Source organism: Patiria miniata, unplaced genomic scaffold (assembly GCF_015706575.1).
Source record: "Patiria miniata isolate m_02_andy unplaced genomic scaffold, ASM1570657v1 HiC_scaffold_7, whole genome shotgun sequence".
Taxonomy (NCBI): Eukaryota; Metazoa; Echinodermata; class Asteroidea; order Valvatida; family Asterinidae; genus Patiria; species Patiria miniata.
The window spans coordinates 33,501,613-33,521,209 of NW_024037074.1; the positions used below are offsets into that span (position 1 = coordinate 33,501,613).

Consider the following 19,597-nt stretch of genomic DNA (forward strand, 5'->3'; position numbering starts at 1 on the left):
AAGATGAAGATGAAGACGAAGACGAAGATGATACGGGGGCGTCCCTCGAGAGATGTTTGATTTTCCCCTCTTCTAAACTTATGGCCAGGCCAATTTTAGATGGTGGTGTGGTGGGAGCACATAAATATAGGCTACATACCACGCCCGAGGGCCTAGGCTCATCATATAAAGAAACAATAAATAAAATAAAAATAAAGTTTTACTTTTTTTACTCGGGACGGGGCCTATCTTGAACGGATTGAAATGGACCTTTTCTTAAATGTGAGTACTTTTTTTTAAATATTTTTTTAGCGTTTATTGAATTTAAATGTTCGCTTGTACCATGGAGCATATGCTCGTACCCACCGCACTGCCATCTCAGGGCAGTGGGTACGCTGTTCAGAGGGCGCGGCGGTGGTCACGGCGAGCAAAATTTAACGCCATGATACAATTTTCACCAAAAGAGGGCGGGCTTTATATATTTACCCAATATGGCGTTCTCCATGTGACCATGCTTTTTCGTAATCGTATGTTGACTTGTGCACTAGTACGGCCTAAAAACAGTTGAGGTTGGGACAAATAGTAAGTGGCTGTGTCATCTTGGAAAAGGGGGGAAGATTTCAGCATACAGTGGTATTTGACAACGAGATATAGATCATGAATCATGCTTGTTAATGTTCACTGATGTTGTTGAATCGTTTGTCGCTTTAACCATGTTAACGTAGTGTCCGGATATTGGGCACAAACATCTTGCGGCGGGCGGGTTCCCTAGGTAGGGCTTATCCCCATAAATGTGGCCAATTTACTGGACTACTTCCGTAAATAAAGGCCATACTTCACCTACTCCTAGCACTATGAGGCTCCGCGTGAGCGGAGCCTCATAGATCAAGAAGCCCGCAAAATTGCCTGCAGCACAAACACTAATAAAGTACAAAAACGTCCATCAAAATGCAGCCATTTCACACAGAACCGCTGCACAGTTTGCTTCTTGATCTATGAGGCTCCGCTCACGCGGAGCCTCATAGTTCTAGGAGTAACTTCCACCATGTACAAAAACATGTCGAACTTTGTCAAATTTTGATTTTCACATTTACTGATGATTTAGGCTTAGTTTGTTGGGGTTTTTTTTGTTTAATACTAGCATAACTAGCAAGCGCATACTCACCCTCTTTATCATGTTTATACTATAGCCTAATCAGAAAGTGCTGCCTTTTTCAGATGTCTATTTTCGTGAAATTTCCAGATTCGTTTGCACACGTTTGCGTATCAAAATTTCAACATGAAATTTCACGAAAATTAGACATCTAAAAAAGGTAGCACTTTCTGATTAGCCTATAAAAAGAGGGTGAGTATGCTTCTAAAGCAAAAATAAACTACAGCCTAAATGTGAAAATCAAAATTTGACAAAGTTTGACATGTTTTTGTACATGGTGGAAGTGTGGCCTTTATTTACGGAAATAGTCCAGTAAATTGGCCATATTTATGGGGCAACCTAGGGCTAGGCTTCTAGTTCTACCGAGATTTTGATTGGGGGTACGAGTGAAAATGGTAAAAAAAGTTATTAGCAGGCCTAATGCAATAAGGCTATGTACCTAGGAGGCTAGGACTCTACCATCGCCCGACCATGTACAAATGTTAAAAAAGGCGATTCATAGAGTCCTAGTTACTCGGACTACTGATGACTGATCTATAAAATAACGCAGTGGCTATTGTTACGGCAGCCGTTAGCATTTCCCATTTTCTATCGTTATGGTAGACTGCAACTTTTATATAAACATGAGAAGAAAATATAAAATTAGAAGGAAAAAAGTGAATTTGATCGTTATGAAATTCGGACTTTATTTCCCTTTTTAAAAAAATTCTCCAAAGCCTCAGGTTAGAAAAGGAAAAAATTCGAGTGCAAAACTGAGATGCGAACCCGCAACCTCGCGGTGCAAAATCCTACCCTCTATCGACTGAGCTGTCGCACTGTTAGCTAAGTTCACCTTTTTTCTCATTTATGGCTCTGGAGAATTCTTTTAGAAAGGGTTGTTAAGTTCAAGAACCATTCCGTTCCCAACTGACGCATGCGCATTATGGTCATTGACTATACATGGTTGCAGAAAAAGTAATTGCAGGCAGGGCACTTTTAGTTTTAGTGAATTCCAGAAATTGCGATGTGAAAATATAAGACTTTGAATGATGTTAAAAAATTATGATAAACCATTGTTTATATATTTAATCAGTTGTGAGGAAGTTGATTTCATAAATCATAACACTACCTTACGAATACAATATTGATAAACTGCTTTCTGTTTACTTACAGATACTGTTCTTAAGATATTTCCTGCTAGTGCAATAGAAGGCAACCATGCGCAATCTTGAGCTGCTTCTTTCCTCGCACATCGACGGTCTGTCTGAGTTAGAGGGATGTCATGAGCTGAGTGTTGACTATGACACTGGACGAGTTTACTTGACCACCAGAGACTCCAAGGTCATATGTCTCGATCCACAAGCGCAAGAGGTAAATTATAAAGCCTTGTGAAATAGGATTTTTGCTTGTATAATATTCAAACTATTTTGCTAACCATAAGGTTTTTTGGGGGCGAGTAGTGGGATGTCAAGTAAGATATGCTAGGATGTCCAGGACTTAAGCAGGAGGTCATGTGTTTCAGTACCACCCCAGAAAACATGTCAGCCAGATTGACCAATCAACAGCTTAGTCCACATTTCTGATCGAAACGACCTCACAATTTCTAAAGTCGACTCCGATTGACTGGAATGTATTATGTGGGGTCGCATAAAATTTGCATTGCTCAGATATATCAGACGTTGGTTAGGCCACAAAAAAAAAGTCTCCGGTTTCTGGTATGGAGCTTGCCCCAAAAGTGGTGCGGCGACGCGGCTTCTTTTTTTTTTTACCTGTTTTTTTTTTTTTTTTTGGCTTCAAATGTCGGCTGATGACTGCAAATGGTGCCCGACTAAACTTAGTGCAAATATATGGGAGTCCAGAGAGGCCACATAAAGCTTATTCTCGATCATAACCCAATCTAAAAACATGTTAAAATTGTGCAGCTGCAGGATTCCAGTCAAACCAGTGAGTTTGGCGGTTTTGAGACATCATCTTGTATTGAAAAAAACCTTTTTCATTTTGCCGACGCGCATGGCTACGGCGACGCGCGCGCATACCAGAAACCGGAGACTTTTTTTTTTTGGCCTTACAGAGAGGGTTTCATTGGACAACGAGTCGTTTGTTCAGACTATGTCTTGTGCTAGCCTGAAAACAGAGTGCTTAAGAAAATCAGTCAATTAAGGTTACCAAAAAAGCCCAAGACAAAAGAAACAGTCAAACCTAATAAGTGATGTGTTGTAGTCAAGTACTTTTTTCCAAGTACCGAGTACTGCTGACTGCTTAGGTTGCCAAGTACGAGTACAAGTACTTGTACCTCCGAGTACAAGAATGGGTCTCTGAGTACGAGTACTTGTACTCCGAGTACGATTACCGTACTTCCGAGTACGAGTACGAGTACGAGTACTCGCATTTCCGAATACGGCCATACGGCAAATGGTTTATTGTGCTCAGGTAGTCAGACCGATATACAGACCCACTTATGGCTAGCTGTTAAATGTGTTTTTCCGGACGTGCACAGAGGAAAATCAGGAAATCTTGAATTCTCCACAAGCCAATCAAACATTTCAAACTGAAAGTATCGATAAAATAAGGCCATGATAATTGAAGCTATATACCATCCCTCCCCCCCCCCCCCCCGAGTACTGCTATTCGAGTACCAGTACTTTAATGATCGAGTACAATTTCGACATGTCGAGTACGAGTACTTTGCTGCCCAAGTACGAGTACCGTCATTTCGAGTACGAGCACTTTGACGTTCAAGTACGAGTACGTGTACTCAAAAAAAGTACTCGAGTAGTACTCGAGTACGAGTACCGAGTACGGGTACTACAACACTGCTATAAAGTGTTCATACCAATGTCTCAAAGTGCTTCTCACTTACTACCTCTGATTATCAGGCCATGAGAATAGTTTTCTGCAGCAGCTCAAGAACAAAGCAAAAGAAATGTAGCCTTGACTGCACTTCTTACTATTGATTATATGAAATTTTCTTTAAAATCATCAATCCAAACTATTTTTTTTTGGAGTAAGAGTTGAGATCCATGAAACAAATTACCAAAACAGGACAGGAATGTTACTCGTGTTTGTTTTTTGAAAGGAGATGCATTTTTTCCCCTCCGTTTCTCGGTAGATTCTGTGGACTCTCTCTCTGGTGGAGCAAGGCTATGCCACACCAAGCGAGGGCAGTGTTATCATCGCCATACAACATCTACCAGACCAGCAGTCAGTCTGCGTGGCTACAGGCAGAGGCGACGTCCTCCTGTACAACACTCTCTCGTGTGAGGTACGACTCAAGATTCTGTGAGGTTTTTTGAAAACCTCAGCTTCACCTCTGTCTCAGCTCCAGGAATTCTTGGGCCCCTGACTTTGGGTAATACGGCTCAATAGGGGTCCAGGTTATGCTTTGAAAACATTAATTCTGACTATATGAGTATTTCTGTTTGAGATGGACATTTCAGTATTCCGAAGCCAAGGACAAAGCCATTCAATATGTTACTGGTGTTAAATACTTTTGAATGCATGATTGCCAAGATTTGAAGTAAGAGCAAATTCTCGGTCTGAGCAGGAGTAGACTAAGTCATCATCACTTGATTCATTTTCATCGGACATTTCAAGATTGCGGAGAAACACCTACACAACATATCCCTACACTACAGATATATGTGACCTGTTCTGTCAAAAGCAGACGCTTCTGGGCAGAGGTTGAAATTGAGATAGGGCCAAAAAACGCTGTGGGGGTGATTTTATTCAAATTTTTTTTTCAAATTTTTCCACATTTGCAATCCTGAACATGTCTAAAATATATTATAAAAGTTTGAAACCCTAATTTGAACTCTACATAGACTATTTTTGATGATTTTGATAAGGTATATCAGTTAAAGAAATAACTGTTTGGTGACATTCGTGCTCATTTTCTCAGTTTTCTACTTTTCGACACAATGAACTTCAAAATAGCATAACTCTGCCCAGGAATGACCGGAAAAAGAACATATGTTAACAATATGTAAAAAATATCATTTTCGACCTTATGCCCAGAAAAGTCTGATTTTGACAGAACAGGTCACATATAAGAGTGATGTGGTCAAACGTAGCCAGTGTGTTTATATTGTATTTTTCAGCTGGAATGCGTTGGCAGTGTGGAGAGTGGCCTGACAAGTATGACATGGAGCCCTGACCAGCAACTCCTCGTTCTCTCCACAGGTTTGGAGTTTTATTTTATGCATGCCTTAGGAATTTTGTATTCACTTTAAGGCTTAAGATTTTTGCACACTATCATTATGCCGAAGAGAAAATATTATGATAAATACATTTGAAATGTAATGTTAAGTGTGGCCAAACACCAAGTTAATGTTTGCGTACATTGTGCTGTGCAGTACCTATGGGTGGCTTGTGCGTAAAACGCCTCTCACCGAGGTGACCACAGTTCGAATCCTGGCCGCGGATCACATGTGAGTAGAGTTGTGCGTTGGTTCTCTCCTGTGCCACAAGGGTTTTTCTCCGAGCCCTCCGGTTTTCCTCCCTCCGAGAAAAATCAAACACTTTCGAACTCAGACTGTGCTCCGTGGTCATGTATAGGTCGATGTGGCTGGCAGCCAGGGCGCCTTTACGTGCCAGCGGCCCGACCACGTTGTAGCCGCGTCCTTCCCAATTCAGCATACCAGCTGCGAGTAAGGATGATTATATCATTATCATTACCTTCTACTTGATGAGATTCAAATCTGCCAGCTAACATGACCCTAACCATGTTCAATTGAACAAGATTTTGCATGATTCAAATGAACCCTTGGGGTTAGGCATAATTGTTGAGTGTTGAGACAATTTGTACTACACGTAGTAAGTAAGATGACACGTGTTCGAGTTCCAAACAAGTTTTTCTGAAATCCTTGTTCCAGGTTTAAAAATGTACCATTTTGATACGGGGGGATTCTTTGTACGATTTGTTTCATGGCATTTCTCTGTTTCCTTTCATCATATGTTGTCACATTACAGGGGCATCCACCCTGATCTTGATGACCAAGGATTTTGACCCAATCATTGAGACTGCTATGCATCCTCAGGAATTTGGAGAGCGTAAGTGCAGTGCTGTCAAGTAAAATGTTTGTTTGTTCTTAGTTCAAACTGCTCTATCACAAGATTGGAATGAAGACCTATCTGGCACGTTCTAGACGCCGTGCTACTGCCACGCCACTGCCGCACCAAACTTAATTCAAATGAATGCGGCAAAAGCTCGTCAACAGCACGGCAGTTGCTCTAAATGCCAAACTGAATGGTCGACCTTTGTGAGTCTGGAGTAACTGTCCAGGTTGAAGCAGTTCAATAAACTTTCAGCGCAATCAACATATTCGCGCCAATTTCACTCCCTGGATGCGGACGCGAGAGAGGGTATTGTGAGCATGCGCATTCCTCAAATGTTTGCCCCCCAACTTCGAATTGAATTGAGTTCGGCACGGCAATGGTACGGCGTTTAGATGTCGTGCCACTGCTGTTTGGAACGACAATAGCGCGGCAGACCTGTAGCCTTAAAGGGCGTTGCGGTGCAGAATTCAATTTGCCGTCACTCGCCCCTGCAAACGTACATTGCCAGATCATGTTTACGCGCCCTCTGGCATTAACTGGTTAACCTAACCTCTCAGGAAATCTTTTTAGAATTGAAAGATGAAAGGCTATTAGGGTTAAGGGGTACTTTGTGAATTGAGTCCATATCACTATAACTCCCAAGGTGGCCTTGTTTTGTTTTCAACAGAGCAACCCATCACCGTTGGATGGGGCAAGAAGGAGACTCAGTTCCACGGCACAGCGGGCAAGCAGGCAGCCGTCAGGACCATGGAAGACGTGAAGCCTGCCCTCGCTTGGGATGACATGAAAGTCCGAGTCAGTTGGCGTGGCGACGGCCAGTTCTTTACCGTCAGCGCCATCAGCCCGGATACAGGTACAGTTTCAGAACATATTTCCCCCAAAAATACCTCTTTTTAGGACAGATTGCATTGTTTCTGAAAGAGCTTTCTTTTTCCGTGTGTTACATTTAACATAAATGATTTGAAGTTTCCAAAAAATGCAAATGTAGTTTAAAATTTGACGCATTTACACCCGTTAGTTTTTACATTGGACTCCCATCACAATCCCGCAGACGTGTATCTACTCTTTGATCGTGGAGTTATTGCCTAAATTAGATAGAATCAAAACAGTGTTGCTATGATTTTTGAACAGATATATGTGACCTACTGAGGCAAAATGAGGAATGTCCCCAAAATCTTGTTCCGAAGTCGGATATACAAGAAAAATCATGTCAAAATCAATAGAGATTGTTTTTTATTTTTGAGTAGCCAAGGTATCCAAATTCACACCATGCATTTTTGTCGTGAAAAAAATACCAACAAAAGTGGAAAAACCGAAGAAGGTTTTTCACTGCTCTTGGCGGTGCAATGCGTGTTTTTTTTTTTTTCAAAGCTGTTTTTCTTGAAATGAAGTTAACAAAACTTGGCAGGACACTGTTGAAGTTCCTGCGTCATATCTTTGAAATAAAAAAAGCTACAGAAATAGATTTGGTATCATTGGAAACCCAATGATTTGCGCTTTGACATGATGTTCATAATGTGAAAAGCCAAAGGTGGGGGTTATTCCTCATTATGCTATGGCAGGTCACATATGACATGCCTTTTCCAGTAATGGTTCCATGGCCTCGGTGTGTACAAAGATTTATGGTAGAAAATCGGAAATGCGGGGTTGTGACACGTTAGTTATAGGGCTGTCCGTATTCGAATAATTTAGTATTCAATCACTCGAAACTGCAATGGACCGAGTATTCGGATATTCGAAATTATATAACCAACATACAGATCCTTGTCATTTGATTGGTGGAACTCGCATCACGTGACATTTGTTATTACTGCCATTCACGCCGGGGCTCAAAAAGTACTATCCGCCCATGGGGAATGGGAAATACTATTAGTAGTAAGGGAGGCGGGGGTGCTGGACTTTGTCATAGGTCTGTGGGTAGTACAGGGCCATTAATGAGAAGTCAGGGTACCAGACTTTGTCATAGGTCTGTGGGTAGTACAGGGCCAATGGGAAATCCCCCGATCTCAAGAAAAAAAAAAATAAAAAAAATAAATCTAACGGAGAGAGAGTGAGAGAGAAAAAAAATTAGCTCCTTACCCTGTAAAAGGTGAGGAGCTGTTTTTTAATAAAAAATGGAGAGTAATATGTTTAGACCGACGAGTATTTGAAAAATGAATAAAAAATAATATCGGTTTTTATTAAATAGATGGAATACTTTGGGACGTCACAACTTGGGGATAAGTGCGATCATCATATAATCATCGAGAATGGTTTTTTAATTTGTGAAACGTGCGGCGAAATAGTTTCACGTTATTTTGATTTTTCGGCAGAAAATGCGCAAGAAGATCGTATCAATTGGTCAACTTTAAAGAGAAACAAAAGAAAAACTGTGGAGAAACTTATTTTGTCTGTGTGTCCAGAGCAAGACGTAGAAGATGTCCAAGAAACAATCAATAAATATAACGAGCTCGTTAATTACAAAACATTGAGGGGAAATGGTTGCGTTAAACGGTCATTAATAGCGGCGTGTTATCATCACGTCGTTGGATTAGACAAAGAACGAGTTAGAGATTTATTTAAAGTGACTCAAAATCAATTGAATAAGGCACTAAAAAGATACGATGACCACTACAATAAAGGCGGGGCTGAGGGTAACACCCTAAGAGGTGAAATAGAGGTATAAGTCGGCGGATCGCTTTCATAATGTTTATTTACCGAGAATTTGAACTTGTAAGTTTTTCGATAAGAGATTTTTTTTCTTTTGCCAGCCGTTCATCTACCCGTTTTTTAACTTCTTTTTCAAAGTCTGTATCGTTTTTAATCTTTTGAAGCTTTGTGCTGGTCTTTGTTCTAATTTTTTGCTTAAGCTCGTTAAATTTGGCGAGCTCTCTCGTAATCAGTAAGAACTCTTCGTGCGATATATCTCCGTCGTTGATGGCTTGAGACACGTATTCTTCAATCGTGTTAAGTTTGGAGTCTGCTAATATTTTAATCTGGTCGTGCTTTTTTAGCTTGGCGGATAATCGCCTAGACGCGATTCTAAGCAAAATATCTACACCAAAAGCGCCTATAAACGTTCCTTCTAGCACCAATCCAACGGGGGCTGATATAACACCCAAGAGAGCGGGAATACCGACAGCCCCCGCTATAGCCCCCAATCCTTCTAATCCTATCTCTACGTAATTAATAGTGTCGATCACTCTCTTTATTTTTTTATAAGTGTGCTCTCGGTGGTCTCTCTCTTTTAAGATTAAAGATCGAATCTCTTCGATCTTTTTAAGTCTGTATACTTTTGTTTCTTCGTTACTATTTAATCGGAGTACATCTCCAGAAATATCGGGGTATAACGCCTTACCATCTACACTCATGTTTTTAATATAAAAAGATTTTAAAATTAAACGATCTCCAACTCTATCATGATACTCACACCCTTGTGGTTGATGATCTGTCCTTTTTCACCAATGATTGAAAATGTCAGTTTGTCGATTATACCGGTTTTAAGTTTCTTGAAATCTTCGACTCTATCAGGCTCGGGTTTGCGCGTACCCACGGGTACGATTTTTAAGATGTCAGACGGACGACCATCAAAACAGTTTTCACTCGTACTTAATTGCGGGCAGTGAATAAACAAAAATTTAAACGGATTAATATCGTAAGACCCCGTATATACCACTTTGGGTATCAGTCTTCCCTTGGGTAAATTGAGTAATCGAGAGACTTCTCTGTTTAAACGCAATTTGAGATTGACGTCGGTTACCACCAACGTCACCTTTTTAGATTCTCTAAATATTCGAAAACTTACCCCGGGTATATAATTTAAAATGAAATCGAACCAATCGACATCGTACCACCCCGGTGGTATGGTGACCGAACCGGTGACTCCAGCTGGTAACGGCGCTAAAAGACTCGGAGAAATAAAATCTAAATTATCACCAGACACGACAAGACTCCCACGTATTGTTATCCCAGCATGTCTAATTACTCTCGCTCTAGGTTCGCTTATTATACCTTGGATATATTCTAGCGCTATCTTTTTACCTTCATTGATGAAGTCTCTTCTTTCAAATAAAGTTGTTATTAAAAGTATAATCGTATTGCGTTGTACGTCGGTTAGTGTTCTTTCTTGACTTTTAACGTGTAATTTTATTTGTCTTTCAGATATTTGTTTTTTTTCTTTTTCGATCGATTCTAAAGCAGAGTCTAGTCTATCTTCTTCATACGCTTCTATAAGATCGTTTATAACTCTATTGAAAGTATTTTCGTCTCTAATTAAAAAGTCGTAGGGGTACTCGGGTACCAATTGCGCAATAAAATCTCTATCTGTTCTTACTTCTAGATCTGGGTTAACCCGTTCGTAACTTCTACTAGTATCATCAGGTCTTTCAGCGGGTCTCCCATCTATTTGCGTATACCAATCAATCTCTGTGGCGCTGGAAATATTAAAATATCCGGGGTTAAACATTACTCTTTTTACGCGTACAGATTTTTGACCGTTTAAATTATCTACAACGTCTTCTAATTTAAACGTCTGCTCATTTTGAAACAAGTGAAACGAATGCATTTATTTTAAAGTCTTTTTATATTAAAACTGAAACTAAAATAATGAGTGATTTTGAGTCGTTAAAAAAGCAGATACAATCGATAGCTGATCAGGTAACGCAACAAGTAAATCAAAATGTAGCCAAGGCAACCGAGCTAAAGCATCAAGCTGCACACCAAGCAAAGTTTTTAAACAGCACTAAACCCAGTGAACTGGAAGTTATAGTTAATAATACCAACGGGTTTTTAACCTTGTTCCCCGACTTAACCTCAGACTATAAATTGTCTCGCATCACAACGGATGAGGATGTAGATCGTTGGAAATCACACCCCATGTCGTTTTATCAAAATCAGTTAAATTTTGCGATCTATTGCGCTACTACGGGCTGCGGTGTTGGATTTGATCTTTTAAACGCGAGCAACCGTTATGTTTGGGCCATCTTTAACTTTCATTTATATTTTACGGTTAGAAAGATCCTGTATGACTTTGCCGCTCCTTTACCGGGAGATGACGCATTTAAAGCTCTAGACAACAGTTATAATCTCAGAGCATTTATCGATACCTGTTTGTTGTTTGGCATAGATCAAAACAAGTCTTTTAAACAGACGAGAGACACAAACTCTAACGGTTTAGGTATAGCTTATTATTGGGACACGTCTTACGTACCCGTACCCGGAAACGATTATGATACAACCGACCTTAATCTCGAGTATAGTGAGTATCATAAAGATATGATGAGTGGAACTAAAATGGGGTTTGGTCTGGACGATCCACCCAAGGGTTCGGGGCGTTACAGCGATTACACCGTAGCATTTATCGAACAAAATGAATCGGTACAAAAGGCTTGGTTAGATTTTATACCCAACAAGAGTTCATTTACCCCCGCGGGAATCATAAGGATCAATGAATCGATCAGATCTTATGTATACGCTTTACTCGGTGCGCAGGCTCAAACAAGAACGAGTGTCTTAACACCAGGCACCGGATTAGACGCTCAGAGACAATTTAACGTCATCGTTGAAGATATCATCAATGCAGTAGACGATATGGAAACGAGTATCAATCAATTTCAAGACTCGCTGCAGTATGCCAGAACACCTTTAAATTTTGTCGTAAAACCGGGGTTATATTTAATTCCATCGGATATGAACTTAAGGATTGGAACGCATGAAGGTTATAACAACAATCTTCAAATTGCTACCCAGAGTATGAAAACTGGTTTGGTGCCAGATTTAAACTCACAACCTCAACCGGATGACTCTTTTGATGACACCGATGACGTCGCGCCACCAACACCCCTAGAGCCTATGACTGATGTTGTATCACCAGCACCAACACCAACACCAACACCAGCACCTACACCAACACCAGCACCAACACCAGCACCTACAGTTTTAACCCAACCCACAAAACTACAAACTCACCAAGACGAAAAATTATCGTTGACGGTAGGAATATTAGCTATCGTTGGTATGGGTATTTTAGCTTACGAGGCAACGCGATAAGTCACACTCTAATCTCACAACAAAAAAAAAAAAAGCCTTACCAACTTTGTGCTGGTAAGGCTTATTTTTTGTTGTTTTGTTTTTAACTTTGATTACAACTACCATCGTTTTTGCAGGTACGCAAACACCAAGGCTCCCACACCCAAAAACAAAGCCCACACGTGTTCGGCCAACCACGACACGGACTTACTCAGCGCGTTAAATAGCCAACTCAGTATGCTGCCTATGATGCCCGGCAGAGCACCCAACGCGCTCACTCCGAGTTTTTGAAGAGCAGATGCAAAATTAGCGAGTTGTTTTGAAATCCACTCTTTGATACCACCTTTTGGTGTTGGTGTTGGCGCGGGTGGGGCACCCGCGCCTCTCACGCTAGCGACGATGCTACTCACTATGGTGCTGATGGCTAAACTCAAAGCGGCTAAAATGCTCACTACGGTCACACCTTGTTCTCTAAACAGAGTTCTAATCTTTTCTGCCAGAGTCGTGTCGTCGCCTAATATTTTATTAATCGTTTCTTTGATTCTATCGATCTGACTTTTGAGCCCTCGTTCGTTGGCTTTTGCGGCTTCTAATCTGGCGGATCTTTCAGCGTTCAAGTCGCTCAATTTATCGTTTAACTCTCGTCGTTCTTCTTCGCTGATCCTATGATCACCTAATTCATGTTCGGCATCAAATATCTCTTGGTCTAGTTCTGTGAGACGCGCTAAATTAAGTTCTAGGTTACCTCTCAACGTCTGAAGACTTTTGTCTAAACCCTGGAGTTCTCTGTAATTTAACCCCTCCGTTTGAGCGCCAGTGTCGCGTTGTAAATCGTCTATAATCTCGGTTATCTCATCGGTGGCTCTGGGTAGTTCTGTCATGGGGATATTCTCAGTTTGTACTTGTTCGAGCGGGTTACGTTTATAATCTTTAAAACCCAATCCTTTTCTAATGAAATCTCTACCTGGAAGATCTAACGCTTTTGCATTATTCTCTATACTCTTTAGACCCAAGAATTTTGTGGGGTTTCTTTTATCCGTTAACCTTACTAAGGCTTTATCAGTTGCTTGGAAAAATAACCCGTCTTTATTACCGACAAAATTTTCGTATCGCGGAGCTAATGGTCCGTCACCTCTGTTAAAATTTTTGTAAAAATCATCGACGCGATCACTTGTGACCATGCTCCTTCCTCGATATAAAACCTCATCTATGTCGGTAGTTGGGATGGGTGTATCAGGAGTATCAAAAGTATCCTCCCAATCCAGATTGGTCTCTGCTACATCATCATCGTTATCATCTTCATCGTAATCGTAATCATCTGTTCTTTCGTAGTCTGGATCATAAAATCCTCCCTCATCCATTTATTTAATAAACCTATTTAAATTATGCCGTTTTCATTATACTGCCCGGTAGTATACCCTGGGTCACCAACCAATTTTGCGTGGCCAGAGCTCCACTTATAATACCCGTCAATTTACCCGCATCTTCTACGCTTAGTTTGCTTAAATCCGGCGCTTTCATTTTGAGTAGTTTATTTCCTACCATGGCGTATCCCATCACCAAACCCGATATGACGGCTCCGTGATAAATCGTATTAGCTATTCCGTTGGTGTCAAAGTTACTCATCGTTTTTAATATAACAATTTTTAAATTGCTGGTTTATTCCATGTCTAGCGTTTTGGGGGCGCTGGGTGTAGTGGGTTGCGTGACTACCGGCACTGGCTGTACTACCGGCGCAGTTGTCTTTCTTGTTAGTACCAGCAACCCCACTCCTATTATAGACGCTATAGCCCCCCACATCACCCAAGAGTTGTAGTCTGGTGAGCTCGTAGCTTCGTCCGATGTTACGTTCATTTTGGCTAATTTTAATTTCATCTGTCTATTGTGCTCGGCTAAAGCTTTACCCTGCTGAATTCGTTTAGGATTTTTAGTCTTGGTCACTCTCGTTACCGTCGGTGACGACGTTGTTTTTATCGGTTGGGGCGTCTCTGTCTCTGCTGGTTGAGCTGCAGGCGTTGCTGTCGCTGCTTTCTGATCTTCCATTTATTATATGAGGTTTATTAAATTTCAAATGTTTTGTTGTGATAATCGTAGCAACAAGGGGTGATATTAAAGTTCCGTACTTGTAACAAACGTCGCTCAACATACCAGCCATACTCGCGCTTATAATAGGATCGGAACTCAAGTCGTTGGTGAGTTCTTCTTCAGAATCTATAGTGACGTTATAGCCTAAAACTTGTACGGGTGTAACCACAGCTAACACTCTCGAAAATAGACTTAAAGTGTATTTACCAACAGTTTGAACAATTTCATTTCCAAATTTAGTTTCGTACAGATGATATAATTTGTCGAGTTCTTTACTGTCAAGAGCTTCGATATGTTTAACGGTGTATTCCTTTCCCAGGTACTTTCTAGAGTTTCCGGCTGCTACGACACCGCACAAACGATCTTTATGTTCTGCGTTGTGATCTTGTTCGTTTGTTAAAGTCAGTTTTAGGTCTTCCATTTAATTAGAAACGAATTTAATTTTGTTGTGGCTGTTGCAACTTTGTTACAAAGGCAAAGGTACTCGTAGGTGTAAAACGATAAATTAATCGATATGACGATAATAGCCAAAAACTGCAAATACTCGAATATTGCTATCATTTACTAACAGCAAAATGTATTTTGTTGACGTTTGTTGATTAACAAATTGTAATACATGTATAGCTTGTTGAATAGGTTATTACTCAGCTAGGTCCTATTAGTTAAGCACCTAGGTAATTTCACTTGAGCACCTTGCTTATTTCACTTGAGCACCTAACTTATTTCACTTGAGCAGTAAGCTATTATTTTTGCTGATTTTGTTACAACAAAATTGCTAATAAAAATGAGAAATTTTTATTATCATATAATAAATAGAAACAATGACAATATTAAACGTTTGTGTTCAGTGCCATAAATCCTGCAAGCTCGAACAATTTGGTATGAAATCAAACGGTAAAACTTACAAGACATGTAATATGTGTAGGGATAAAAATAAACAAAATTATTACTCGAAATCAAACGTTTGTAAGTTTTGTAAAAGTGACGATCTAAGCACCAAACCAAACGGTGAAAAATATAAAACCTGTGATGAGTGTAGAAGTAAAATTAAACAACGACAATGTCCACATGGTCGTCAACGCTGCTTATGTAAAGATTGTGGCGGTTCTAGTATCTGTCCACATGGTCGTCGACTCTACTATTGTAAAGATTGCGGTGGTTCTGGTATCTGTCCACATAATCGACAACGCAACATATGTAAAGATTGCGCCGGTTCTGATATATGTTATCACAACCGCATCCAAGGGCAATGTCGAGAATGTCAGAGTGATGATGGTAAGGCTGTAGACTTTACTATTAAGAGATGGATCTTGGGTTGCCGAAAAAAGGATAAAGAGAAAAATAGATTTAATCCAGAACTTTTCGTTGACACCGATTTTTTAAGAGGTCTTACAGAGGACTACAAACATTGTTATTACGATGAATGCCGAGTCGTTCTACAGTACGATTGTTTTGGAGACGATATGGCAACGATAGAACGCTTAGATAACTCAATCGGTCACGTTAAAAGTAATTGCGTGTTGGCTTGCAAAAGTTGTAACATTAAAAGAAACAAAAACTAACACTTTTTTCTCTCAACGCAAAAAGCTCTTCATAACAATAAAACGTTATGAAGAGCTTTTTGCGTTAATTTATTTTTTACCCCTACTCAAGTAGCTCGTAACTAACTGGAGGTTCGGTGTATACGACCAATTTACTATATTTCACATCTCTCAAACGTCGTTTTATATAATCTCGTTCTTCAATGGGTACGACGTCGTTTTCATCTAACGCTTGATCAAACGATGTTTTATCTTTACAGTAAAATAACGCTAACCATGCCGTGTTTTCTCTATAATCCTTTAAAACGCTATTGTACTTTTGGGTCAATAACCAACAGCTGTGATTTATGTGTCTTCCGCTAAACGCCATCTTGCTTAGCGCGCACGTCTTTTTACGATATTTAATCTCTTGATCCGAAGAGCAATCGTCCACGATAAACAGCGTGGCAACACCTTCGAATATTTTACTGTAAAAATCGATCGCTTCGTTGAGCGTCATCTTGTACAATTCCGGATCGCAGAGGTATACCTCGGGATCTGCTTGAATCCACTTTCTGGAGATGTACGTTTTGTTTTTAAATATGGTAGGGCAAATGATGACTATCGCTTCAAATACGTTTTTATAGTCTGACTCTAACAGATCCAAAATCCATTTGGTTTTACCCGAATTTGTTTTGCCGACGATTAAAGCGCAATGCGGTTGTGTCATTTTAACTTAACAGAGATTTAAAATTCCCGTCTTCCAAGTTCAATTGAGCATCCATGACCAAAAATACGTACATCGTGAGGTCACCTTGACTTTCGGCTTCTCTGTTAAATTGAATGTTGATGCCTCCTCCGTCTCCGAGTTTCCTACCGGATCCGTGAGCGGAGTTGTCGTCGTTACTTCTAAAATCGAGCCACAGACCGTACTTGTCTTTTAGGTAGTCTCCGAGGTCAAAACCCGTCAAATTTAAGTCTTTAGCTACTCCGCGCCCGCTTTCGGTATCGCTGTCTCCAAAGAACTTGCTAATTTCATTCCAGTGTTGATACTGAAACATGCCTTGACTGTAGAGTTGATTGGGTTTACCTTCTACGGTCACCGATGTTTTGGTTATTTTTGGATTGTAAAATCGCTGCGGATTTTTGACCGCGGGATCTTTAAACAAAAACAAAATACCCTTGAGACTCCTGATGGGTTGATTGACGCTGACGTTCCAAAGCGTGTCCGATTTGTTGACGGATCTAACTTCTAGCGAGTGGATTTTATCAAACAGATATTGCATTAACCCCTTGTGTTTATTCCTGATGGTGATGGCTAGGTCTCTGTTGGTCACCACTTCGTATTCGAGAGACAAGTCTGAGATAGAATACATCGCCGCCGTATCTGAACTGTTGACTACTTTTTCGTGATCGTTAAACTTTATCTCGTACGTCAGAGGTTGTTTTAAACCGCTGGGGTAAAAAGGGTGATGCGAAGTCAGTATGTCAATGTCTAGGGGAATACAATATCTGTTACCATAGGCATCCGCGATAGCCTGATCTTTACCGCTGTTGGCGCCCGCGTTAGCATCTCCAGCCCCAATTCTTAGTTTAGACACGTTTTCTTTTTCTATGCCCGAGTACGCCATGTTTCGAGTTGCCGAGCTGTTGATCCAATTGTCTTTAAAGTTGTGGTACACGTCGGCGTGACGATAACTTATAATTTCGTGACCTTGAAGTCTGACGCTGATTTCGCTGACTAAATTTCTGGCCAAATTGTTAAAAATGGTTCTATTGTTGTCGCCTGCACCTTCGAGTTCTAAATTAAAAGCTAGTTTACAAGTGTCGGGTACGATCACGTCGTCTACGCCCAATTGAGGAAACTTGACCCTCAGCGTTTGCCCCGCCGATATACTACTAGGATTGTGGGTAATGACCACCTCTTTTCTCTCACCCTTGATAGATCTAGGTATTTTTAATAGCCTGCTGGGATTGAGCTTTTTTCCATACGCATTCATTTTATTTATACGAGTTTTAAATTTAAAGATATCTGTAAGCCAAGAAGCCCACCAATAGCGTTCCTCCCGCGATAAACACCAGTTCTCTTTCTATTTGTTGGTCGCTAGGCTCGTAAAAATCTTCGAGTTTGGGTTCGCGGGGTAACTCGACGTTTTCTCCGGTCATTTCGTTGTAGTAACGCAACGCTTGGTCTACGTTGGAAAATGTTTCTTTAGAGGCATTTTGTTTTCTGATACGTTCGTTGAGAAAATCGAGTCGTTTCGTTCGTTCTCGTTGCCACTGATATCTGGCGGCAGAGAGTTGTTCTGTCGCTAAATCGTGTCTCTTACGCTCTTCGCTGCCATCATCCCTTAGACTTGAAAATAAAAAGTTAGAACCCCCAAAAGCTAAGGCGTTTACGATCGCACCTCCAACCATCATTGCAAAAGCTGACGCCATATATTTAATGTATAAAGCCTTTTAAATTATTATTATAGTAAATGATGGATAAACTTCAAAAACTGTATTATAGCCCGAGTGGTTATTGGAGAGGTGAAAGCGCCGTCGACCATTTACACGATAAAACCAAATTCGATAAAAAGGTAATCCGAGATTGGCTTAAAAAACAAGCGATCTGGCAAATTTATCTACCGGGCCCCGCGTATGTACCCAGGCCTACGAGTACATCGCGAGAGTTTGAAACACCAAACGACTTTCACCAAATGGATGTGCTATACCCACCCTGGGATAAAGTAAAACGCAAGACTTATAAATACGCTTTGACGGTTGTCGACGTTGCGAGTCGATACCACGAAGCAGAACCTTTGGTTTCTAAAACGGCGGATTCTACCCAGGATGCTATCGTCAAGATTTACGCGAGATCGCCTTTGAGTTACCCTAAAACGTTGAGAGTAGATGCCGGTACCGAATTTAAAGGTGCATTTAAAAAATGGATGGCTTCAAAAAACGTCGAGATTATCGTAGGTGAACCAGGAAACCACCGATCGCAGGGTATCGTAGAAAGATTTAATCGAACGCTAGCCGAGAGACTGTTTGGTCATCAGTACGCTCAAGAAATGTTAAATCCCGAGAGTAGAAACACGCAATGGGTCGAGCGATTACCCAGCGTGATCAAAGCTATAAACGATGAAACGACGAGATTAATAGCTAAAGCACCGTCAGAGGCGGTTAAACTAGAACAGGTCCGGCAATCGCCGGCTAACCCCGTTAAAACAAAGGAGCAACAATTACCGCAAGATGCCATGGTTAGATATTTATATTACCCGGGCGAGCAAGAGGGTGGAACCTCGAGAAGAGCCACGGATCCCATTTGGAGCGTAGACATTTATAACGTGGAAAAAAGAACGAGTCAATTTAAAATGATTAACGGTAAAAAAGTCACGACGGGTCCTACTCTTTATTACCTTCAAAACGGCCCAAAAAGGAGTTTTGTGAGACAAGAGCTTCAAGTCGTACCCGAGGACACGCAATTACCGCCTAATTAATATCTAGATTACGGTGACCATAAGCGAGCGTGTGTATTCCATCCGATAAAATGTACCTCTTGGTATCCAACGGACTCAACGATAGTTTATTTTGAGATATGGTGTAAAGGATGTGATTTTCCGACCGAATGTGAGTCATCGTTTCTGTTTTAGATTTATTGTTAAAGATGCAGTCGTAGTAGTGCTGGTGTTTTAATTGTTTGTCAGTGACCGATTTTGTGACCCCCTTGGCTTTTTTAAGAGTGATGTTGTTGTCATCCGCTAAAATCGAGTACATCTTAGGTCTTATGCAAACTGCTTCTTGAATGACCTTACCTCCAAACTCGTCTTTAAAT

General features: G+C 40.7%; 1 protein-coding gene across 5 annotated transcripts in view; it reads left to right on the plus strand.

Annotated features, from left to right (window-relative positions):
- The first annotated feature begins 467 nt into the window (after nucleotides 1–467).
- The window catches only part of LOC119745441 (elongator complex protein 1-like), a 48,987-nt gene continuing 29,857 nt past the window's right edge, over nucleotides 468–19,597 (plus strand). For 3 of the 5 annotated variants that reach the window (XM_038221785.1, XM_038221788.1, XM_038221789.1), the window contains exons 1-6: nucleotides 468–561; nucleotides 2,285–2,482; nucleotides 4,221–4,373; nucleotides 5,209–5,290; nucleotides 6,080–6,160; nucleotides 6,834–7,019. In XM_038221785.1, the coding sequence (XP_038077713.1) occupies nucleotides 2,330–2,482; nucleotides 4,221–4,373; nucleotides 5,209–5,290; nucleotides 6,080–6,160; nucleotides 6,834–7,019 (655 nt within the window). In that variant the 5' untranslated portion in view covers nucleotides 468–561; nucleotides 2,285–2,329. The other 2 variants (XM_038221787.1, XM_038221786.1) reach the window with 2 other exon arrangements.